Genomic DNA, 24,469 nt, shown 5'->3' with positions numbered 1-24,469 from the left:
CCGGATGAAAACGGGGACACGCTTTACGGCTAAAAATACCTGTCTACGACTATATTTGGCTTGGCTGGATCACAATCGCAACGCTAAAATAGTCCCGCCCAGGCCGGCAGAATGAATGGGCTCTCTGCTATCTCACTCTTCCTCCGACGGCCAGGTGCTAAATTTAGTAACAAGGCTTGCGTCAATCACGAGCCTCAGTGCGTCAAGGCTTCCCCCGCCCCCCGGAGCTCGTCATTGGTCAGAATTAGGACGTTGACTGAAAAAAACGCGCCTCGTGATTGGCTGCTGTGAATTATTGTTCTTAGCGGCTCCGGAGGTGCTTTTTAATTTTGAGGTTGCTGAGTACGCCAGGAGGAGGAGGGCTTTTTCCCTCTTCTCATATGCTGAAGTGTGCTTTATGCGTTTGGGGTTTATTCACTCTTGACTAGATTCATCCGCAACTAAATTTACCATCATTTTTAGGCGTGTTGCAATGGCCCCCAACTGAGCCAAATTAACTTTAGCAACGTTGATTTAGATTGAGATTATGTGGAAAGTAGGCTAAATAAATTACAAATTACAAAAAAAGCATCCCTTTTAACAAGTCTGGTAATTTCATAATTATCCTCCAAGATTTTCTTTCTTTTAGATAAAAAAAACAGCAATAGTTCTGCTAATAGGATGAAATAATCCCATTTGCTCTGACTGCAATTTGCTTCTTGTCAGCATTTTTCTTTAAATTAATATGAGCGTCTTGACAATATGGCTGGACACTGCTTTTTGAAATTAGTGAAATTACAATAATAAATAAGTTGATTTTTTCTGGGGAAAAGGTTGAAGTCATTTTATTAGATTACTTCACTTCTCAAAATTACATTTAAGACCTGAGTATGGACCAAATGACCAGTTAGGATAGTGATTTTCAATAACTCAAGTTAAAGAAAGGTCATACAAATAGCAAAAAAGAAGCAATTCAGATACCATTATAGAGAATTATTATGGATTTTAGGCACAAAATCTATTGAACGTAAACATCTGTTCAAGACACATTAACATCAGGCAGAATTTACTTTTTTTTAAATGACAAACAAAAACTAAAATGTCTCATTATATTATTTTACAATATCAATTATATTTCTACTACACTCACTGTTACAATTTGTTCCAAAACTCGAAAGCTGAAGTAGCCTAATAGTTTTAGGTTATTTTTGTTGTAAAAAGGGGCAATATGTGTCTCTAAAGTGCATAAGTAAGTATTATTAATTATTATAGTAAAAACTGTAAAATACAGTACTTAATTCCTCTTTAATTAATGTTATTTCATTGCCCAAGTGTTTAGTGAAGGTAAAAGCCCATGTGTCTCATTTGTTAGAAGGTTTTTATTGGTAGTTTTCCAAGCAAATTAATCTTAAATCCTTTAAATTGACTTTCTATTATACTGATAAGGATAGAGTTTGCACTAAATAGCCTGGTGTCTACCTATAGTAGCAGGCTAACAGTGCCAGCTCGCCTGCCGGATCCCCCTCCGCCTCCTGCCCTGCAACCATCAAACCAACCGCCTCTCTCCCTCGCTCTCTCTGATCCTCTCTCCACCTCTTTCTCTCTGTCTCTGGCACAGAGAGCGGGGCTTATGTGTCTGGTACTGTAGGAGAGAGAGAGAGAGAGAGAGAGAGAGAGAGAGAGAGGGAGCTCTACTTTGAGTGACGTCACCTCTCCCATGGCGTCACATTGACGTAGCGCATACCAGCCGCTCTATGTGGAGGCAGAGCCCACATAAATGCACTATTTGACTTTCTCCACTCAGACGACGATCATAAACAAACCCGCGTTACAACTCCACACTTTGCAAAGCACCCATCAGCACTGACACACTCACGGGAGCGGACGCAGACACACTCCTTACACCCGGGAGTTTTTAATATTTTTAATGTTCTTTTTCACTTTTTCTACTTTGTGTACTTTAGGAAAAAAGTAAGAAGGAGAAGAAACTTTTTGTCGCCGATGCATCCTGATACTCTGCAATATTACTAAGAGGTTTTTTTTTTATTATATATATTTTTTTCTCTCCATTACTTCGACTCTTGGAGATTATTCTGGATGGAAATAGGATACTTCATGCGAGGTTATTACCACATGTAAAGACGGAACCGCCACAGCAAACCAGTAAGTAAATTGTGAATGAATGAGTGTCTGATATTCTGCCGTATAGCGCGGACTTGTTAGATTACCATACGCGTACAGAAACAAAACAGCTATGTGTATGCATTTTTATATGATCCACATCCTTTAGATAGCCTATCTCGTTAAATCTTTACATGATCTAATATCATGATGTGGCTGCTCGCTTCAACTTTGTGCGTCTATAACCTGTTGATATGCCGAACTCCAGCACGCTGCCCATGCTGTCTGTCCGTGTGTGTGTGTGTGTGTGTGTGTGTGTGTGTGTGTGTGTGTGTGTGTGTGTGTCTCCGAAGAGCAAAATGAAGCTGAATTTGAATTTAATTTGCGCTGGGAAGGTATCATATCCTTTCTGGTTGTCATGGAAATGAGATGCCTCTCACTCACACAATGAATAGTGGAGTCAGACGCACTAATGGTCTGAGTGGAGAATGGTCTAACCTACATTCAGCCAGGAGCTGAGAGAGAGAGAGAGAGAGAGAGGGGAGTTAAAGCTCTTTGATTTCATGCCATGTGTGGGGTTTGTTTTTCTTTTTTGCCTCATCATGTTGGATTTTCAGGAGAGTTGTGTGGTTATTGAATGATTGACATGTAGTCTTGAGGGATAATATGGGTGTGTTTGTGTTTATATACAATGGGCCATGAGTGTAGCATAGTATATTGTTCCACTGTGATTTTAACCCTTGTTTGTCTGTATTTTTAGGATTAAAGCTCCACACAAAAAAAGGTGATAGGTGTTTTCCAAACAGTCTTATAGTCTGACTGGTGTCCAAATGTCAGCTGTCTTTGTGTCTCTGTGAGGACACGGCCTCTCCTCCCATTGATCGCAGGGATAACAGCCTTTTAGCTGTTCAGCATAAAGCCACATCAAATTTCTGAAGCCCTCTGTAAAGTATTTCCTAGAAACATCCAACGGCAACACAGACGCTGTGTTCTATGGTTGGGCTTTAGGCTATCAGTGTATGATCAGAAACTACCACTCAGCTTCTTGAGTAACTTGCTGTTTTTTGTTTTTGTTTTTTTTTTATGTATTTTTACCTTTTCTTTCTTTTTACGCACGCACGCCACCGCGCACACAGACTTCTGACAGTCTCCCTCTCAGGGCTGATTTACAGTACTCACATATTTCTCTGCTCTCTCCTTTATGTCCTCTCTTTTCTCTGTCTCTGTTTGCTGGAAGCCTCGCGCTGTCCGGGGTTATTGGTGCGAGGGGCTACCGGGGGCTACCGGCGCTCCGGGGCGCGTGCTTTGCAGCTCTTATGTCGTTCTCTTGGTTACCGGTGCGCGCAGGGCCAGATCCTTCACCGACCGGCTCGGCCTGAGAAGAAAGCGAGAAGAGATCAGTTTGCTCATTTACAGAGGAAAAACTGAATGTCAGGCTTTGCAAAAAAATATGTTTGTATTTCCTTTTTTAGTGAATAGGGCACTTTATTTTTACTCTCATCCGCACATTTACGCACAGTTAAGCTCTCAACTTCATAAACGTATGAAAGAATGAGCCTAATTTGGCTTGGACCAAGGAATACATTTATTGCTGAAGTTGCCATACCCAAATACCTTTATAAGCGTAATGTTTTTTTAACAAGTATTCAGATGATTCCACACAGCACTGAATAATGACCTAACTGTTCCAAATCAACACTTGTTAAATACGTGTTATACAGCCTGACTTGTTTGTTTACTCTGGTTTGTCTTTTCTTATTTATTTTCACATATTTAAAGGCTCTATGTGTATAAAAGCCATATCCTGAACCAGTGAACCATCAAATGAGTCAATAGAAGCTCAATATTTCCTCTCAGAATTGGTGTGTGAGAGTTTGGAGAAAAGTGGCAGCTTGATGTGTTCACACAAAAATAAGAGGTGACAGCAGGCTGCAGGTGCCTGTAGCCCTGAGAGTTGGCTGTATTGAGATGCATACCTGGTGATCGAGTGGTCTCTCGACTTGACAGAATCCCAGAGGGGTCTGTGTGTCTGACAGAGAGAGAGAGAGCGTATGTATATAAGAGAGTGTGTGACAGAAAGGGGGCGCTCTGGGCCTTGAAATCCGGCGGCCATAGTGCGCCCTGCTGCAGTGAGGGAGTTGGAGGCGCACGGCGCACAGGAGTCCGCTGGTTTGGTTTCAGGTCCGACTCTCATATTTCTAGATTTTCTCTCTGCCTCTGGATGAACCCTGAGCAGGCGAATACGGTGCTGATCAGAGGCAAGAAAAGCGATGGCCTGGAGACACTGGCTCAGACTGCATTTATAAAAGTTGTCACTTTTGTAGGTCTGTATATGTGGAAGTTGAGTGCAGCTTTCAGTCTGGTTGAATGTTTTTGTGGCGCAAAATTAAAATTATAATAATAACGGAGCACAGCTTAGTGTTAGAATGAAACTTGTCGCCCACGTAAGCGTAAGTCTTGAAATGAGCTAAAAGTGCTCAGTTGTGGTTCCTAATATTCTCTTTGTAGCATGCATTCAGTGTCATAGTTATTGCCAAAACTGGTTTATAATTCATTTTAATGTGTACATCTTCCTTTTACTTTGTCTTACTATGGATTTACATGGTTAACTGCAATGATTGATGCCGTTTCAGCGAGTGGTATCTTGTTCTGATGTGCGCATAGCGGTTTGCATGCCCTTTCATCTGTCTGCTTCTTTTTATCCAATTTACTCACTTTATCAGTCAGATTACATTTTTCGCAAATAATTGTGTCTTTTTAGTGCAAAAATTAAATTGTTGCTTATTTTTTTTGAATTGTACACACGTTTCTCTTGGTTCAAATGTTTTGCGGTGGCAGAAAAGTCTCTGAGTGCAGCCTCAAAGAACAAATGTGCAAAATTAAGTTTTGGAAAGGAAGTGCTTATCGGAGAAAAAATAGTAAAACATCGATCAATGCTTAGTGTGATAGAGTTTGTATGTTGATGTCTTATGGCGATCGCTGAGTGGAGATGCCTACCTGCCTTTTAATTCAGCTTGCTCTGGCTGTAACCCACACCTCTCTCCTCCAGACACAGGTTCGGAAGAGCGCGCCCGGCCGAGCTCGGAGCCCCGGCGATCGGACATTTCATTTGCAACGCCCGCCGAGTCCTCCCCGCTTCAGGAGCCCTATCCCGGCCGCAGAAACGCTACCCCTCCATCCCGGACACTCAGCACCATTCAGCGCGAAGCTCTCTCACCAGGTACAGACCCAGCCCTTCTTTTTAATATTTATTATTATCTAACCAGTCCTTTAACTTCCTTTCTTTCTTTTTGACATGAAAAAGTCTCTTTCTTTCTTGACTTTATCTCTTTTCTCAGCTGATGCGTAAGTGCGACTGTTGTGGCTGCTCAGGTGTGTTTTGTGCACCTATTGTGGTGTGATAGGTGTTTGTTTTTTTGTAAGGGGAAAATGCCCTCAATGAGTCTATTGTCTATATGGGGGTTAATCCAGAATTTAACTCAGAAAATAGGCTATATTTTAGCTTCTTTCTACGAAAACTGAATACAGAATCATAAAGTTTTATGCTGGGGATGTTTTTCTTTGTGCGCGAGAGTTGCAGCTCGTGTGCCCGCGTGTCTGTGTGAGAGAGAGAGCAATTGTATGTCGGCTGGCAAGTGCGGACTGAGTTGACATTTCAATCATTATACAAACTGGCAGAAATAAGAGACTTCTGAGACCAGGCACACCTAAATCCAGAAGCTGTGGGCGACTCACATAGGTCATAGACATCGATCCTCCTAATGACTCAACAAGGTCTTCAAAAGCCTTTATGACTAAACCAGGCCAAATTACGGCTATATTTTTGTATTGTTTCAGTTATATTTTTTTATTTATTATTTAATTCTGAAGCTGTTGAATTAATATTAAATCTCCATATAATTTAATATCTGTCTTTGATAAATTAAACATATTATAAAAGCATCATATAAAAGGTTTGGATATATATTTTTTATTTTTTATTTTTTTTTAATAGTGAGTGGTGGTGTGATTTGTGTCTCATGTGTTTGTGTGTGTGTGTGTGTGCACTTGTATGAAAATCACTTGTGTGAGGCCACTGAATTCCAGCAATTTATTTCATAATTCACTGACAAAAAAAATCTGTGTTTTTGTATTTATGTCTGCAACTTCATGTTTTTATTTGTTAGATCTATGGCATTCTGACAATGAACAAGCGCGCTCAGTTATTGGAACAGCTGCAGTTTGTCCAGTTGAAATGCACACCTCGAGGTTAGAGACTGTTTCCCTTCGCCTCACTATGCTGCACCACCTGTGTCTGACTCTGCTTGGGTTGTCTGTCCTCTTGCTTACACACACACACACACACACACACACACACACACACACACAGTACTTGCATGAAAGTGTAATAAAGGCAACCTGATGGTGGTGTTGGAGTTGTTGAGGTTTGCTAAAGTTTTGCTCCAGTGGCATAAAGACGCTGCCCAGGTACAATTTTATTTGTACTGATGAGTGTGTGTGTGTGTGTGTGTGTGTGTGTGTGTGTGTGTTAGTTATAGGATGCACGCTTCCAAGCATGGGTGTGTGTTTGTGCGTTACTGACTGAAGGTTAGGCACACCACCAAATGTAAAGCACCGAAGAGGATGAGACGTTTGCAGACACAAGTGGTTTTACAGGTTCTTCTTAGGATAAGGGCTCATGTTATTGGCAGAATGAGTGTATACAGGTTCATGTTGACATCTTGAACATCATTAGTGGTGAAAATATGTGTGTGCCTGTGTGTGTAGGGACAACAATTCATCAAAAAGCATCTTTCCTCACCTGACACACACACATACAACACAGTCCATAAAGTGTTAAGTAACTGACAGCTGTCAAGTAGAGTGTTTGTTTTACTAAATTTCTCCCCCTCTTTTTTCTTCTCAGACATATCAACTGAAAACCTTTTGCATTTAAAAGTAAATATGTGCATACAGCTAATGTTAAACCACTGCAAATGATGATAGGGGCAATAAGCCTAACACTGATCTGAGGCATGACCTACTGACACAACACAGAGAGCCACAAAGTTCACCACTGTACTATCCCCCGCGTGCTGATTTTTTTCCTCTTCTTCCTCTGAGGCTCTCTATCAGTTGCAACACTACTTTAGGTATAGCCCAGAAAGGCCCCATGACGCCCATGAGGTTACATGTGTGTTTTTCCACGTGGGTTGAAGAGCTGGTCACTAGTAGAAGAAGAAGAAGAAAAAAATGTTGATGACGTCAACACAGGCCCACAGCTTGACTCATATCCTCAATTTAAAAAAAAAATTGGCAGCTTAATATTCCCTATGAGACATACTGACATAATGGTTGGGCTGTTACATATCTGTAAAAAAAATTAACAACTTTAATATTAACAAAGAGATGTGTTGTTGTTTTTTTGTTTATTTTAACAGATCAAGTCTGAGAAGTCAGCTCTCTTTTGACCTTTTTTCTATTTTATAACAAACAGTCTACACTTAATCAGTGACCCACAGAAATATTTAATAAATAAGAGCAATAATAAATAGCCTAAATATATAAATAAAGTTATGTAGATGGGTGTCCCTCATATTGTTTTGTTTTTCTTTAAGTAACGCTTTGAGTCATACCCTTGTTTCTCAAGCCCCAACAGCCAAAACGTAAGATGCCTCTCAGGTATAATTTAATTGTTAGAGCGGCTAAAATGAATGTGTCACTCAGTCTGCAACCGCCATGAGTGACATGCGTGTAGTGCAGGCTATTAGGCTTATATGACCGCAAACTAAATGTATTATAATTATTAGCCTAGTAGTTATTAGTTAGTGTAAATAGGGAATGTGCTATGAAATTACAGGACTTTTATTTTGTTAAAAAAAGTGATTTTTAATGTAGCACAACAGGAAACAGGCTGTAATTCCCGGAGCGAGCCTGAGTGCGTCCGTTTGGATGGTGGTATTTGTGAGTGCTTTAACAACAACAGGTCCCGATATGTCCCGTATTTGACTAGACAAACATGACGCGCGAGGGACGGGGGCGATTACGGCAGAGCGCGCGCATGCTGGGCGTCAATGGGAGCAGCGCTGTGTTGACAGTTCCCTGCTCGGGAGCGACGAGCAAACACCACAAAACCCTGGCTGCGCTGACACTCATGACTGATTAGCCCGCGCGCGCACACACATACACACACACACGTGCACACTCAGAGGCACGCACGCAAACGCAGGTGGAGTGTATTACGTAAGAGCTTTGATAAGGCAAGACCATATAGTCCACACACACACAACACACACACAGATGATGATGAGGTGGCCTGCTGCTGTGACAGAATTAAATCAAGGGGAAAAACTCAAGACATACCGACTGGCGTCTGCAGCAGTTAGAGAAAATATCTGTCTGTGTGTGTGTGTGTGTGTGTGTGTTTGATTTGTCAGAGTGTGTGTGTGTGTGTGTGTGTGTGTGTGTGTGTGTGTGTGTGTGTGTGTGTGTGTCTGGCTGTATGTTTTTGTGTGTGTGCAGCAAGCATCCAGCACCACCATGGGGTTCCATTATTTTTTAATGTTATCTCATCTGCTTTGCCATCTGACTAACCAGAGTGCAGCCACCCACACACACGTGCAACACAAACCCTGCACACACACACCCTAGTCACAGATACTTCACCATTTCAGTCTGCAGAGAGTGGATTGCTTTGCTTTGCTTTACTTCAGAATTGCGCACTGATGAAACGTTAACTGAACTAACTGGGAGAATCAGCGGTGTCTAGGGTTGTGAGTGTGCTCCATACTTGTTCAGTGAAGTGCAAGAAGTGTTGAAGCAGGAAATTGAGTAAATGGCAGTAAATGGAAAGATTTTCATATTCCTTGAAAGGTGCATTCAGAAAAGTTTTACAACATTGTGAAATCTCTGACACCTCAAGAGCTGAAAAAACTGCCTGTTCCAATAGAGCTGTGCAGAAATTTTTAGTCATGTACTGTTTAATCGTTGACCCTGTTTAGCACTACCCTTGTGTGCATGTGCCTCCAGCAGAGTCTGCCCTCAGCCCGTAGATTAACTGAAGGGTTGTTGTTGCTGTACTGTCTGCTTTTTGAAGTCCTGCTTTCCTGTTTAAATCGGTGGTTAACTAATATGTGATTTCCTCTCTGACTAATGATGTTGCCGTACAGCTGAATTCTACTAACAATATTAAAAAGGCTTTATGAATGAAAACTTTTTTGGGAAACATGTGGTCTGATTTGCCACGCAGCTCTAACCTTCATGTGTGCTCTGTCTCCCTGGCAGACATGCCCTGTGTGCAGGCTCAGTACGGGCCCGCCCCTCCAGGCTCAGCCTACTCTGGCCAGTCCTTCGGCTACCAGGGCGACAGCTACGGCTCTGACCTCATGACCTCTGACTACACAAAGCTGGATCTGGGTGGCGGGGAGATCTCCGCCGCCGCCACCACCTCCCTCCCCAGCTTCAACGTCTTTGTGGAGGGCAGCTACGAGCCCAAGTCCTCCTGCCTCTACCAGATGCCGACACACCGGCCCATCAAAAAGGAGGAGGAGAGCTACCCGACCGCTCCGCCTCTGGAGGCCATGTCCTCCTCCACTATGTACTTTAAACAGTCTCCACCTTCCACCCCCACCACCCCGTCCCTGCCGCCCCAGCCAGGCACTTCCTTCCTGTGGGAGGAGCACCCCCTGGCCCCTCCGTCCCACCCACACTCTATGGGCTCCGGCCTGGACACGGGCTCCCTCAAGTCACCACGCTTCCCCCACTTCTATCAGCACTCGCCGCCCCACAGTGGCAGCAGCGTCGGCGGTTATGAGAGTCTGGGTGGAGGACTTGTTCGTACCTCCTCCTCTTCCTCCTCATCCTCTTCCTCGGTCTCTCATCCTCACGGTCCACCCCTGGAGCAGTCCATGTACCAGCTGCACCGCGGGGCCGGGGGCAGCAGCCTCGCCTTCCGCTCCCTGGCCCTCGGGCCCTGCGGCCCGCTACTCGGAGACAGCCTGCCATCGCCTCCCCAACGTGGCCCCCAAGGAGAGGGCACCTGTGCGGTGTGTGGAGACAATGCGGCCTGCCAGCACTATGGTGTACGCACTTGTGAGGGCTGCAAGGGCTTCTTCAAGGTAAAAAACCTCAAAACTCACAAGTCATATCAAAGCCTTATGGTCTTGATGCAGTCTCAAGCTTTCGGTTTTACTTTAAAACCATCATCAAAGCTTAAAACAGCATCAAGGCCTTTATGGAGTAACTCCATTTCTTATTTTTCTTTCTTTTGACACACAACCAGATGCACACACTCACATTCATAACTAGCATTCCACCTTAAAATATCATCCAGTATCTGTGAAGTTGCTGCAAAACCCAATGACGTATTTGACTTAAAACAGTTTTCTTGCATTTGCCTTGCTCCCACTCTGCAACCGTCTCTGCACAGTCTAACTCGTCTATAAAGTCATCATGAAAGCACAACACGCCCACAGGGGTCGTCTCTCCCAGCAACCAAGTGGGCAACAAGTGTGCCTGCATGGTTTGTATGATTGCTTATGTTACGTGAGAACACAGGATGATAAAAAAAACCAACAACACAAACTCTCACTCAGACAAACAGGGAACAACTGAGCTACATGCTTGATATGCAGCCACTCAGAAATAAAGTGTGGTTAGAGTCCAGTGGAAAAGGAATCCTCCTTGAAATCAAAGTTTCCTTTTTGCGCGTTTGTAGTGAATCAGTGGCGATGAAATTTACCACAATCCACTGACATAATATAGAGGACGATATGAGTCAGTTTTGAAATGTGGCATGTCAAATGATTCAATCTAACACTTCTCAACTCGCTGTCTCACATCCCATGTTACCGCACACGTGCTCAAACTCAAAGTTTAACATTAACAAGAGCCTGTTTTTAGTCAGACACATTTTTGTCTTTCCTTTTGAAAGTCCAAAACCAAAAAGACATAACAACAAACTTCTCTGACACATGCATGCAGTGCAATATATCATTCAAATAACAGCAAGCTCACACTCAGCCACTCTGAAGTCATTTCTTTGCATGGGGTTTTGAATTATAACATTTTCCGCCACACTTGTTAAGCATTCTATTGGCTGCATGAGACAAGAGAGTGAAATTAAGAGACAGCAAGAATGAGGGTGCACACACAGAGGTAATTGAATAATGCCTCTGGTAGGTGGAAATGAATTATCCTTCTTTTCAATTAGTTTCACAATTTGTTTTTATTTAGTAATTAATGAAAGCAGCGTCTGGTGGCAGCAGGCCGGAGGCTGTCTGCTTGCTGCAGCGCTCAGCAGCCACACAGCCTGTCAGACCTCGCTATGTTTCCTTTACACACACATGCAGATGCAACCAGCCATGCACACGCAACATATGCACGCAACCACAGAGTCATACAGTAGCATGTACATGTTTTTCAGTCTGTATCCAGGATGCAACAGCAGATACTGAAACATGCCTTTCACACACCTTTCATATTCATATTATCAGGCACATTACCTCCATTATCCTGATGCTTTTTATTGTCCCCTAAAAATATTTCCTGATTATATTTAATTATCCCTGAATGGTTATTACACATTAAAGCCATAGAGGCTTGATGCAAAATGTTGTTATTTCATTAGTGCAATTTGAGGCACATTTTCACTGTGAATTAATTTTAGCTCTTAAACAAATACTTCTTTTTTCCCCATGTTTATTTTTTTGGCAGAATAATGTAGTCCATTCACTGGTTTCCATTAGTTTAGTGAACCCTTTCAGAAATAGAATTTTTAAAATTCAAATCTAGATCTCAGCTGTATAATACAAAAATATGCTAGAAACAAGAAACAATAGCGTTAAAAGTGACCTGTTTTATGCGCCTCCTGTCTGAACATGTGGGTTTCTTTAGCTGTGCTCTTACACACGGTCAGCGCAGCTCATTGAACACAATTTTCGTTTTCCACTGCTTGCACAGCATGCAGGTCATAAAAAGGGTTAAGAAGTGGCAGTGTAGGGGTGAAAGGAGACTGAAAATCATGTTGGTAACATGCACACACCTTTACCACTTAATGCACACATGATACCTTCAAGTTTAATTTAATACAGGAAATGCAAATAAACACCCACACACGTGCAGTGGCTTAGCGCTTTGACTCAGGTTATAAAAGTTATGTCAAGTTTTTTTCCCCTGTAACAATAAAATCAGCTCAAAATACAGCACACATAACTCTTTCCCTACCCTGTTACTTACATACAGAGAGAGATTGCCACAAAGAGGAGGGGATATGGGAGACAGAGGGAGGAGAAGGGGGAACAAAGTCCCTAAAGGCTTTTAATTTAAGCCAAAGCTATTAGCACATGTTACATGTCAAGAATCTGCCTCTGCATGCCACCATCCAGCCCGCACAACACCCACAGCATGGGAGCTTCTGTAAGCAAGTGTGTGTCTGTGTGAACGTGTATAGAACTCATTCTTTACTCTCACTGTCAATGTTTAACTGAACGTTTTTGCTCTGGAATTAAATCCTCTCCCACACAAACATAACATTACTGCCACCCTAAAATTTCAGTTTCGCATACAGTGCAAGTATTAAATTTGTCAATTATTGTTCTTATTGTGAAATTTGCCCCTAACATAAATTGAATTAACTCAATTACAAGACAGATGAGATGAATTAAAGTAGAACAAAGTGTACTGCACGCTGTCACATACACACACACTCACATACTTATAGGCTGGCCTAAATAGGTACGCAATGTACAGAGCACAAGGAGGATCTACAGATTTGCTAACCATATTGAGATAATTTGATCTGACTATCAGAGACTAGTTAGTTACAGAGTATTAGCTCTGATATGTAGTGTCTCTGCGGAGACGCCAGTCCTGCCCCACGCTGCTTATTAAAAAGCAAAGTCACAAGAGTCCCCCCTCCCTCCACACACACACACACACACACACACACACAGCAGAGAGAATAGAGACAGGACAGAGGCCAGCTCATGAGAGCTTAATTTATCGGAAACTTAATTGATCATTTCAAACTCAGGCTTTCATTGGAATCAGTTATCTCATAAATTAGCCCCTGAGCTCACTGAGGGGAAGACCCCTCCCCCCACCCCCTCCACCAACCACTGGGGTCAACTCAGCTTACAAAACTTTCACCTGAACCCACAATATGCTGCAAAGAAAGCACACAGGCTCTTATTGCAAAAGGTTAGTTAAAAAAAAAATCCGAAACTCAAAGTATCACTGCACACAAAACTTGTGCATTAAATCTACAAGAAAGACTGTGTAAATGTCTTTAAACTTGGTGCTGGTGCAGAATTATCAAGGTGTAAATAAATGTTTAGCATGTTTGGGTTTGTGCATCACCGTGCAGCTTTATGTTTAGTTCGGACTCTCACTAAACGGATGCTATTTTCCCTCAACCACATTAATGACCATAACTAACTTATCCCCGCGCGCACGGGTCACTGACCATTGAAGGGATGAGAGGGAGACATTCAGAGCGATCTGCGGTGCCATGGCAACGGCTCTCATCCATCGCTGGCGCCCATTACGCGCAAGTTCCGCACTCGCGCCGCAGCATATGGAATAATTGGTGTGTTATTGGTCTCCCGGGGGCACGGGCATGTGTGGCGCGAGGGGCTCCTAATTGGATTTATTTGTTTTGATGTGTTTTAGAGGCGTTAAAGAAGAGGAGAAGCTGCGACACTTTCCCTGTGTTCCGTTTGTTTAATTTACAGTTTGTTCTGGTGCTGTCGTGCCCGAGTGGACGACTGGAATCACAGCATGACTGAGTGTAAATGTAAACACTTACTATAATTACACAGTAATTATAGTGTAATTGTAAGCTTTTTTTTGTGCAAATGTAATCGTTTGGTTGTAACAGATTTGCACCCCAGGCGAAGGCTTGCCCAAGAGTTTTAATCCAAAGAAGTTTGCAAAGGTTGGCACCATCCCCAGGTGGCCTCACATGGTGTGTGTCAAAGAGTTACACAAGCATTATTAGTGACGGTCTGTGGTTCTATATTCCGATTATTGACCTAACTTCTCCCTTTTAATATTGTGGCGAGTTATGGTTAGCAAGGAAGACGCAGAGAGAAAAGCTTTAAAATCTGAGGCTTTAAGATGATACAGTCACTTATCAGATTGTTCATACACATTTAAGTTAAAGAGGCTGGTAGTCACAAAATGTAACAGTCAGTTCACTAGTGGTGCTCTCTGACTCATCCCTAAAACAACCATAAATAACAGTGAACATAAATAACTAGACATTAACGTAACCTGTGTAACAAATCGAACATGTCAATCTAACACTTCCAAACCCTTATTTACATGTAACACAGTGCTGCAAAGCATTCTGGGAAACACTCCCAACACGTTACAATATGATTCTCCTGCATCCTATAATATAATGAATGAAGAGCCAGTGTCTAGCCGTGGAAATAACTCCAATTCTGCCCATGCGCAGCTCCAGCAGTCCTAAACGTACCGGATTGACCCATTGGTGCGCGCGTGCACGGGATCATTCACTACCATTTCTGTTATTATTGTCTTTCATCCACTCGGGGAGCGCACCCGGCCCCCACGTGGCCCGTTTCTTGATTTCATTTTAATAAGGTCAGTAATAATCGCGGAGCCAGCCGAGGAGAAAACAGCTCCCGCGGGGCCCATTGAGAGAGGCGCGATGCGCGAGGCCCCGGAGGTGCCACGAGCTGACCCGCGAGCTTCACAAACAATCTGATCACGCAGCTCTTACGGCCGCTGTCCCCCCACGTGTCTCCCGGGACCCGCCTCGGCACGCCACGCGCTCGGTCCCCATTGTCAGCTCCGGCGCTAATAAAATTGTCCCTCCTGCAGGCGAGGCTTGTTGGAAAATTAATTTTATCTAATTATACTGATGTCAACGCCGCCTTTCAGCGCGTAATTAAAATCTGACCTGCGAGCTTCTGCTTTCATTCTTTGATGGGAAAGAGGGGAAAAAAACAGAAATTGAATTAAACAAATCAAATATTAGGTGCCTGATTGTGTTTGGAGGCTGATTATCGGAATGCCTGTTTCTTCTCTCTCCGTGCAGCGCACCGTGCAGAAAAACGCCAAGTATGTGTGTCTGGCCAGTAAGAACTGTCCTGTGGACAAGAGGAGACGCAACCGCTGCCAGTACTGCCGCTTTCAGAAGTGTCTGAGTGTGGGCATGGTGAAGGAAGGTAAGACAACACACCTGATACACACACAGTGCAACTCATATCTGACCTCCAGTCCATGACGATAAAGTTTCTCTGCAATCAGGGTTTAATAAGCCGGTAATGACCTGGCCTGTAGCAGCATCACACACATCCATGGAGCAGCAACCTGTCCTCTCTCTGATGGAGGAACAAAGTAGAAAATACCAATTAGTGCTTGTCACCTTTTAAACTCTGAATCCGGATCGTTTTAAAGCTTTGAAAGAGACACATCCTGCTCAAACATTCTCACACTTTCTCTCCATCTGTGCCATCACATCACATATAGCTGACTGTTGTTGCACAGCAGAGATGTTTTGCTGATGTGTAGTGTGGCACTCATACTGCCCTCATTTCCCTGAGGTTTCTCACCGGTTTCACACACATGCATACGCTCACATAAATGCAAACAAACCCACACACACCTCACAATCCCGTTAACACGTGTGCAGCCCAGAGAACGGCTCCACTGCCATCTGCTGGCTGCTGGCTTTCCCTGTAGGGATAGTGGGAATGTTAGAGTTCCTGTGGAAAAACACTAAAATCAGTCATAATTCTACAGCTATAAAATACTGATAACGAGCCTATCTATTGGAGGATAGAAGATCTTTGTGCATGCTGTGTAAATATGACTAGATTGAACTGAACAACCACTTCATTCTTGTCTGTTTTCTGCTCTCCTTCTCTGGTTCACAGTGGTTCGTACTGATAGCTTAAAGGGGCGCCGAGGCCGTCTGCCCTCCAAACCAAAGAGCCCCCTGCAGACAGAAGCATCTCCTCCTTCTCCACCCCTCAGCTTGCTCTCTGCTCTGCTCAGGGCTTATTCCCACTGCACACCCCGCGACCTCGACTACAGCCAGGTACCACCAACACCCCTTATTTCATTTTAAACAGAGAAATGTATGCATTCACTGAAAAATCAGACCTTTTTAGGAGTTTATTCAGTCGTTTATCTCTATCTCCTTCCACAGTTCAGTGCTGCCGACCCTCCCTCCTCCTCCTCAGATGCTGAGCACATCCAGCTCTTCTACAGGCTGCTCACCATCTCGATGGAGACCACGCGATGCTGGGCTGACCGGCTCCCCGGGTTCTCCGAGCTTCAGCGCGAAGATCAGAACCTGCTCATAGACTCTGCCTTCCTGGAGCTGTTTGTCCTGCGACTTGCTCACAGGTAAGAACGGGGAGATGTTTTGCTCTGGAACAAAAATCACATGGACAACTTTAGCACATTTAACTTAACTTTTTAAACCTATCTCCGCCAATACGTGCACATCTAGAACTTTTCCCGCAAAATTTCAAGATTTCACGCCTACGACTTTATCAGAAACTTTACTTTCTTTGGCATAAGAACAACAGGCAGTCCTTTACTGTTACAGTAGAGTGTAACTGTGCTGGCAGAGTTGTGTGCTGCTGTGTCGGTGTATCTCCAGAGTAGGAGGAGTGGAGCTGAGTAATCGCCATATGAACCAAATTATGAATGGAGTCTGTAGCTATGACAGCAGCTACACCCACAGAGTTCCGCTCCGCTCGTCTGATATCTGACGCACAGAGAGCTCTGTGTGTGTTCTGCGGGCTAAAACTGTGCTAACATTGTGAACTGTGAATTGACAGGATCAATTCCATCTAAAAGCTAGTCAGCTGAGAAACTGAAAAGGGCCGTTATGGAAGGAAATACATATTCAATTCAGCTGACTGAAATTTTAAAAAAAGAGAATCGACTTAATTTACATCATGCGTCCGGTTGTGTGTGTGTGTGTGTGTGTGTGTGTGTGTGTGTGTGTGTGTGTGTGAGCACGTGTGTGTCTCGCTCGTGGATACCTGTGGTGCCATTATGACTGCGCTCGCCCATCTTTGCCTCACAATTGCCCCGGGTTACCGGTCTGCTCTCGTAAGGCATGTGGCTGGTTAAATTTATGGGGAGGACGGGGGTTGGGCTACAAGCTCATCCCTTTGTCTGCGCTGTCGTCTAGGGCAGAAAACCAACACAGTCACACACACAAGCACACTTACTCACACACACTCACGCACACTGATGATGTAGAACTTTTCTCCTCCTCCCAGTGTGGGTCCAGGTGCAGGGTGGGTAGAGGACTGGGTGGTGGCATCACAGTCCCAGCAGGAGGGGGGATCAGGCTGGGACTCTGACTCACGCTAAACGCTGCACTCATAGGGGCCTCTATTGAATACACACATGCTCACAAACACTGCTCATCTTCCCATCAGCCAAACTCCCACGGCACAGAGGAAAACACACACACAAACGCAGCACTGTCTTACTTTGTCCGTCTTCCGTGAGAGCACAAGGATGCAGTCCACGCTCCCATCCCACTGTTGATGCAGCCCTGCGTTGACCCTGAGCTGAACTCAGATGCCTTGCAGACCCCCATGCAAGCGTATATCTGTATGCTTGTTGCATGTGTGTGTACGTGTGTGTACTCAGTGTGTGGAGAGTAAATTTGCTCTGCTCTTCTGTGCCGGCATTGCTGTAAGCGCCCTGTTACCAAACAGTTTCTGTGGTTATTGGTTGATTACCGTGGTGACAGTGTAGTCAGGAGTGAGTGGAATGTGTGGCAGACATCCAGCTGTGTGTGTGTGCGTGCATCTGCCTGGCGACTTGTCTGCCAGCCTGTCTGTGTAGTTTTGCTCATGTGCTACTATCAGACCTGGGTCAAATAGTATTTTGAAAGTCTTCGTAGTTGCACAGTGCAGCATTTATCCAAACATGACGATGCAGACCATTTTCGCTCACACACATTTATAGTGAACTGGCTTCATATTATACTGCGTCCTAAAGTTTATCACTGTTAAGTTAGTAGCTGGATTTTTTTCTTGGAAAACAGCACAAGAAGTGGAGATACTCCAACATGATTTTTAGTCTTTAGGAAATCACTTAATTCACTCATTTAATCACATTTATCTTGTCCACACTCAAACATGCACAGCCATTAACACTTACAGAAATAAAGCAAGTCATTGCTTTAGGTTATCAGTTTGTACAGATTTGTTCAGATTTTGCCTTTAGGATACAACAGATCTGCAGAAAGACCTGTTTTGTAGATTACCTCCGTTCAAGTAGAGTTGCGTAATATAAGCGAGACTTACAGCATACGGTTCAATACACACAAGCCTATTTACTGGTCCGTCTGGTATTTTATTATAAGATTAAATCTATTCCATCTTGCCGCACGCATCTGTCAGTTCATCACTTTTAATGCAAAAATCATTGTTCACAAACACAAAACCTTTTAGAAATTCCAAATGTGCAAATTATTTTATGCTGCATTTGATGGAAATGTGTCAAAACTATGTCAAAAATATATGAAAAAGACAGGGACAATGGGACAGCCCACCCTAAAATAAAAAATAAAAAACATAGACCAAAACATTTAAGCCATTTAAGGGGGTTTAACGGAAAATCCAACCTTCAGGGATGAAAATATGACAAAAAATAACATAAAAACTACATCAGAAGTCAAAACAGCAGGTTTTAAGGCCAACAATATATTCAGCCTCCGTCCTCAGCAACAGGTGATGAGCCTCTCCACTTCTGCCACATCCACCCTCTGCCACCACCTGAATTCATCCCTACATCTTATTCTTTCTCATATCTCCTATCCATTTTGGCCTTGGCGGCTAGTTCTGGTTGTCTTTGTTTTTGTCTGTGTAAGAGTGGATAATTTTGACTCTGTGACTGACGGAGCAGGTGATGTGCCAGAGCATCTGTGTGCGTGTGTTCGGCTGAGAGTGGGTAGAGTAGCTTTTTTAAGCTGCAGTGAGGATAATTAGACATAAATGGCATTTCATCCTCTCCTCTTAACTGCTAAACCAATGTTTGTGCACAGTGTAATTTGAGGCTTTACCCCTTTCTCTCTTTAGCCGTTTTCAAAGCACACACTCCAAGCCCTTCTCCTCTCTTCTTGAGAGCTTCCAACTGAACACTTTCTCTAAAGAAAGCCACACTTGCTCTTCTTTTAGGCACTAATAAAGACTTGTTTTAGCCCTCCCTCATTCACTGCTTGTCCTCTTTCCCTCTCTGCTCTATGGTAGAGGAGTGGGATGTTGTGTGTCGTGAGTAACTGGTGGCTAAATACATCTGAGAAGCCTTTTCATTTCCTCATTAAGTCTCTGTGTTTTCACTGCACACCACAGCCCAGGCACATTAAAGCCATAACAGTTTACCTATTTGCAAATACACGCACACACACACAAACACACAGAGGCACAGCCCTCTGCCCTAACCCCTCACCCTCACCCCCACCCTGCCAGAAGGAAACACAGGAATGTTTTAAAATGCTATAATTTGGAAAACACAACCTTAATCAGCTGCATGCCTGTGTTTGATGTGTGTCCCGTTTGTGTGTGAGTGCGCACACTGCCAGGTTTTCTCATTGTTTTTATTGTAATTGTTTCCTTGCCCCAGTATCACAAGCCATATTTACAATACATGAGGGAAAATGCAGCGTCTCACTGGAAGAGAGAACTTACCAGAGTCTCTTTTGTCCGTCTGTGTCTCAGGTCGATGCTGTCGGAGGACAAACTAGTGTTCTGCAACGGCTTGGTGCTGCACAGGTTCCAGTGCCTTCGTGGGTTTGGAGAGTGGCTAGACTCCATCCGGGACTTCTCCACCCATCTCCAGAGCCTAAACCTGGACGCCTCCGCCTTCGCCTGCCTGGCCGCCCTCGTACTGCTCACAGGTAAAAACACAAGCAAGCAAAATCGCATTTCAGATCTGGAACTCAGGAGAACATCAGGAGAAAAAAAGAAAGAAACGAGAAGTACTCATCAGTGTTTCCCAAACTTTTTTTAAAAATGGAAACTAACTTTTTGAAAAAGACAAACCATTGCAACCAAATTTACAAAAGGCTTTATTTATATATTGTGAGAATAGTGAATCTGTACATATTTTAATTGTGTCGTAATTCAAACAGTCAATGATACATTTGTTGACCACATCAGATGTATTCCAAGTTAGATTTTATTAGATATAATTTTACTTTCATCTTGCAGATGTTATAGGTGCACATGCATGCTTTTAAGTATTGCATTACGGAAGAAATTCTGCAAATTTATTTGGCGATCCAAATAAAATCCCCCATCTCTGGGAATGACTGGCATATATGACATTGACAAAAAACAGCAGCCTCTTTTCAAAGTCAGCTCTCCACTCTGCACAAACAACCGCCGCCAATCATACGAGTTGCTTATGCGTAAATATACGTTCACAAATCCACACACACCTTCTTTCCTTTGTCCGGAGCTTTGCTTGAGGTTGATTCAATGTGACAGTGATCAGGTGGATACATCCACTAACGTCACACATACGCTCAAAGACACGCATGTGCATGCTTGTTCTCACACATCTCTGCCTGAAACAAGAACCCGATACCCGGGAGCACCTGCTGCACCTGCCACACACCTGGCCCTCTAATCACTGTGAATGTGTGAAAAATGGAGGCAGAGTCACAGCTTTTTCTCTGCAAACGTACATCTGAGACGCAGCAGAATCTAGTGGTCAGTAAAGTACATTGGAAATGCATTAGACATAGTCAATTACAAATGTAGCCCAAGGTGACAGAGGACGCCTGTGCAATTAAGTGTTCACATTTCAGTTTTTACACCTTCACGTCAGAGTCAGAAACTGTATTTAAGTGTGTGATGGGTAAAACACCCCTCCCCCCTATGCTCAGCTTCCTTACCTCACCCTGCCCCCACCACCTCCTCCTCCTCTTCCTCCACCACCTCCTCTTCCTCTGTCTAAGCCCTCCAACCCCATCCTCACTCTCTGGGGGAGCACTTAACTCTGTGCCTGATCGACCAGCCCACTGTGGAGCACAGCTCTGGAATGGCGTCTGCGCTGTTCTCAGTGGCGCTCTGCCACCTCGGCAAAACACGCAGCGCACTGCCACGACAGAGCCGCCAGAGCCACCAGGCGATCGACCGCTTCAGAGTGGCCTGTGCAGAAAGGCAGCCATCGATCCCGCCCCGGGAGCTCGCGCACATAGAAAGAGAAGGGAGAGAGAGAGGGAGGCGAGAGTGTGTGAGAGGTCTAAAAAGCAGCGGTGAAAGAAGTGCTGGAGTGACTCTGCAGCAGCAAACACAGAACAAACAAAAGAGTCACATAAACAAACAATAAATAAGCTTCAGATAATGGATACCTCAAAGTGAGACTGGTCTTAGTGACAGCCTCCCTGCAGACTGGCTTGTGTGTGCCTATACGTGTGTGTGTGTGTGTGTGTGTGTGTGTGTGTGTGTGTGGGGTGGGGGGGTGGGGGGGGTGGACACCCTGTTCTCTGCAGAATGAGTTAGTGTCACATTAACCCTGGTAAGGGTGCCACAGGAGTTGCTATGGGCAGCAGTGTGTGTTTGCGCGTGTGTGTTTCTAATTTCATTTGGCTGCTCACAGAGCCGAATAATCAGCTAATTGTTGAGCACTTTTGTTTCTGTCAATGTCTTAAATTGCAGGGACAATGTGTGTCTGTGTGTGTTTGCAAATGTTATTATATATATATATATATATATATATATATATATGTGTGTGTGTGTGTGTGTGTGTGTGTGTGTGTGTGTGTGAACACAGTGGACGGCAGGCTTATTAGGTTAGACTGTGTATTGATCTGTAGTGAGTGAGACAAGTTAAGGCCTGTTAAGAACATTAGCCATACAGGCTAATGAGGTGGAATTCAATATAAAAGAAGATGTAGCTAATGCTCTGTCAGCTGAATGAGCTCTGATGTATGTGTGTGTGCATTTGTTTTTTTTCCACAGATGTAATTTTTGCTGTTTAATGTATTATTTTGCTAACGTCCCTGTCCATCTGTGTGTCCACAGAGCAAGTCCCAGGTCTGAAGGACACAAAGCGGGTTGAGGAGCTGCAGAATAAAGTGATTTGCTGTCTCAGAGACCACCTGGGTTGCGGCCCTTCTTCCTCCTCGTCCAAGCCTGCGCCCCCTCTGAGTCGTATCCTGGGTGTAAGGGCGGAGCTCCGTTCTCAGAGGACCCAGGGCCTTCAACGAATCTTCTACCTGAAGCTTGAGGACCTGGTATCGCCTCCTCCATTGATTGACAGGTTCCTGGACACTCTGCCCTACTGACGGCCCGTGGCTGACCACACAAGAGAAAAAAATCCACGTCACGTCCTGTTCAGGCCTTTTCCCCCCCGAGAGCACGCATCCAGGGAGAGACTCACTCCTCTCTGACCGGTGCAGAGCAGAGAGCCAATCAAACGCTTTTCACTCTACAGGACAACCAATCAAGAACGCCTTTCACTCAAACGGACAACCAACTTTTCACCAGTATGAAAGACAATTGCTCAACGCTTTACCACTTTTTATTTGATCCTCCTGTTTTACTCATGTGGGGGAGGATGACAAGGCCGAGATGGAACGACAGAAAAATGACTTTTTACTGTCCTCTCTCCGTCTGGGTGGCAGCTCATCCAGCAACAAAGAGAAAGAAGGTTTATGAGTACTGTTTATCCGTGTTTTGGCCTGACTCATCCAGTATGAGGACTTCTTTTAAGTAAAGAGGGAAGGGGTGGTGTCCCTGTGTCTGAATGTTTTCAGAGTTGAAGATGTCCCCGCTGTAGTTCCTCCTGCTGAAAAAAGGAAGGGGGGCGTTTTCATACGGAAATGTACTGAAATGTCAGAAGTCAAACAGCGTAGACGTGCAGAAAGATCACAGAACAGGACACAGATATTTCATAAACACATCGAAGTGGCTGTTGAGTTGGGCTCTTGATTCCAAGTGCAATTTCTTAAGTGCTATCTCACCACAAAAGGAAGATGCGGAGAAGGAACGGTTCAATTTCAAACTCTAAATTATTTTAATACAAAGACTTGTCCTGTACTGTAGGTAGCTAAAAGAAAGAGAGACAGTCTCCGCCTGGCTTTAGACAGCAGAGGAGAAACTGTGCACTAACGATTGATGACTGAGTCACCCAGACTTGAACTTGCTCTAGTATGTTTTTGTTTTTAACGCATTTTGAAATCATAGGTCGAGTAGGAGTATGGAGGAACATGGACAGAAATTGGCTTTTGAAGCACTTACACCCTGAGAAGGGCTAGAAGCACAGACACACACCCTACCTGCTCCCCTGGAGGATGGCAGGGAGTCGGGGAGAGGAGGGTGCTCGACAGATAGCTGTACATCCAGGGGTGAAACATTCCGCAGTCATGCTCTTTTTCTATTTGTTTCTATTGTGGAGGCCGTGTGAGAGTGTGGAGGACATGGTTGCATACTGTCTTTGTGTGTACGCTTAGAGAAGCCAGGATCATATGCATGGTGTGTTATAAGCTGTCAAGAGCTGCCATAGCCTGTCGAAACAGCTCGACTTGTGTTTGTGTCTAAGACTGCGGCTCTGTGGGGCTCTCCCCCCGGGCCTCCACCACCCACTCACACTCACGGCAGCAGTTTGAAATATGAAAAAAAGCAAATTATATAGATATAAATATAAATATAAATATATATATATACAAAACTAATATTTTGAAGTGTTTTTAGCTTTTTCAAATATTGTGGTACGAGTTGTGCATTGTTTTTTGAAGAAGAGAAACAAAAAAGGAAAAAAAGTTGCTGTTTTTCAATGTCCCTCTTTGGTTTGAGTTTCCTGTTCGATTATTTTTTTTCTTTCTCTTTGGTTCACTGGATTTTCTGTTCAGCACTTTGAAATCATAAACTAGTTCTGATTATTCTGCCCGACTGCGTCCTGTGTTTTGATTTGTCTTGGTAAATGAAATCACACAAAATGCAAAATGCTTCTTACTTTTAGTACACAGTGCACAGTGCCCTCACGAGGTACATCCTGCTGCATGCATTGGGACATCCTACTTCATTACAACATGGCACCTTAAACTTTGAAATCCTGATACTTTTTGACATATTGCATTGGAGATACTATATATTAGGACATACTAAATCTTTTTCTGGGATACTAGATAGTGGGGTAGTATGGGTGTTGGAACACACACAGTGTTTCAAGGCTTTTAAAAAGTAAACAAAAGCTAAATTTGAGCTGAATTTATTCAGAATACGTGTGTCTGTCTGCTCAGACACAAAAGCCTCTTGACAGGTAAAAGGCCTCGCCTCTCTCCCGAGGGACCCGAGGGCTCTCACAGAGAGTAGAGGGGGATTAGGAGAGTGAGAAGGGGGAGGAAGAGGGAAGCGAGGACAGCTTCATGTTA

The 24,469-nt window shown here is 43.9% G+C and overlaps 1 protein-coding gene across 2 annotated transcripts; it reads left to right on the top strand.

Annotated features, from left to right (window-relative positions):
* The first annotated feature begins 1,999 nt into the window (after positions 1-1,999).
* On the top strand, positions 2,000-23,976 carry nr4a3 (nuclear receptor subfamily 4, group A, member 3). 2 transcript variants are annotated; one of them, XM_059340232.1, is made up of 8 exons: positions 2,000-2,142; positions 5,150-5,320; positions 9,364-10,196; positions 15,146-15,275; positions 15,987-16,150; positions 16,262-16,461; positions 19,806-19,984; positions 22,119-23,976. In XM_059340232.1, exons 3-8 carry the CDS (start codon positions 9,366-9,368, stop codon positions 22,379-22,381), a joined length of 1,767 nt encoding a protein of 588 aa, XP_059196215.1. In that variant the 5' UTR covers positions 2,000-2,142; positions 5,150-5,320; positions 9,364-9,365; the 3' UTR covers positions 22,382-23,976. The 2 variants fall into 2 exon arrangements, with proteins under 2 accessions (XP_059196215.1, XP_059196214.1); XM_059340231.1 differs by lacking the exons at positions 2,000-2,142; positions 5,150-5,320 and adding an exon at positions 6,211-6,348.
* Positions 23,977-24,469: the final 493 nt, after the last annotated feature.

The sequence above is a fragment of the Centropristis striata genome, chromosome 8 (assembly GCF_030273125.1).
Source record: "Centropristis striata isolate RG_2023a ecotype Rhode Island chromosome 8, C.striata_1.0, whole genome shotgun sequence".
In the NCBI taxonomy this organism is placed as follows: Eukaryota; Metazoa; Chordata; class Actinopteri; order Perciformes; family Serranidae; genus Centropristis; species Centropristis striata.
This window is presented reverse-complemented; position numbering and strand designations above follow the sequence as displayed.

Bases quoted from the DNA above. Each gene is read 5' to 3' on its own strand.
- nr4a3 (XM_059340231.1), top strand. From the start codon at position 6,285: ATGAACAAGCGCGCTCAGTTATTGGAACAGCTGCAGTTTGTCCAGTTG. The intron at 16,151-16,261 runs GTACCACCAACA...CTCCTTCCACAG, and splicing joins GCGACCTCGACTACAGCCAG to TTCAGTGCTGCCGACCCTCC. The intron at 19,985-22,118 runs GTAAAAACACAA...GTGTGTCCACAG, and splicing joins CGCCCTCGTACTGCTCACAG to AGCAAGTCCCAGGTCTGAAG.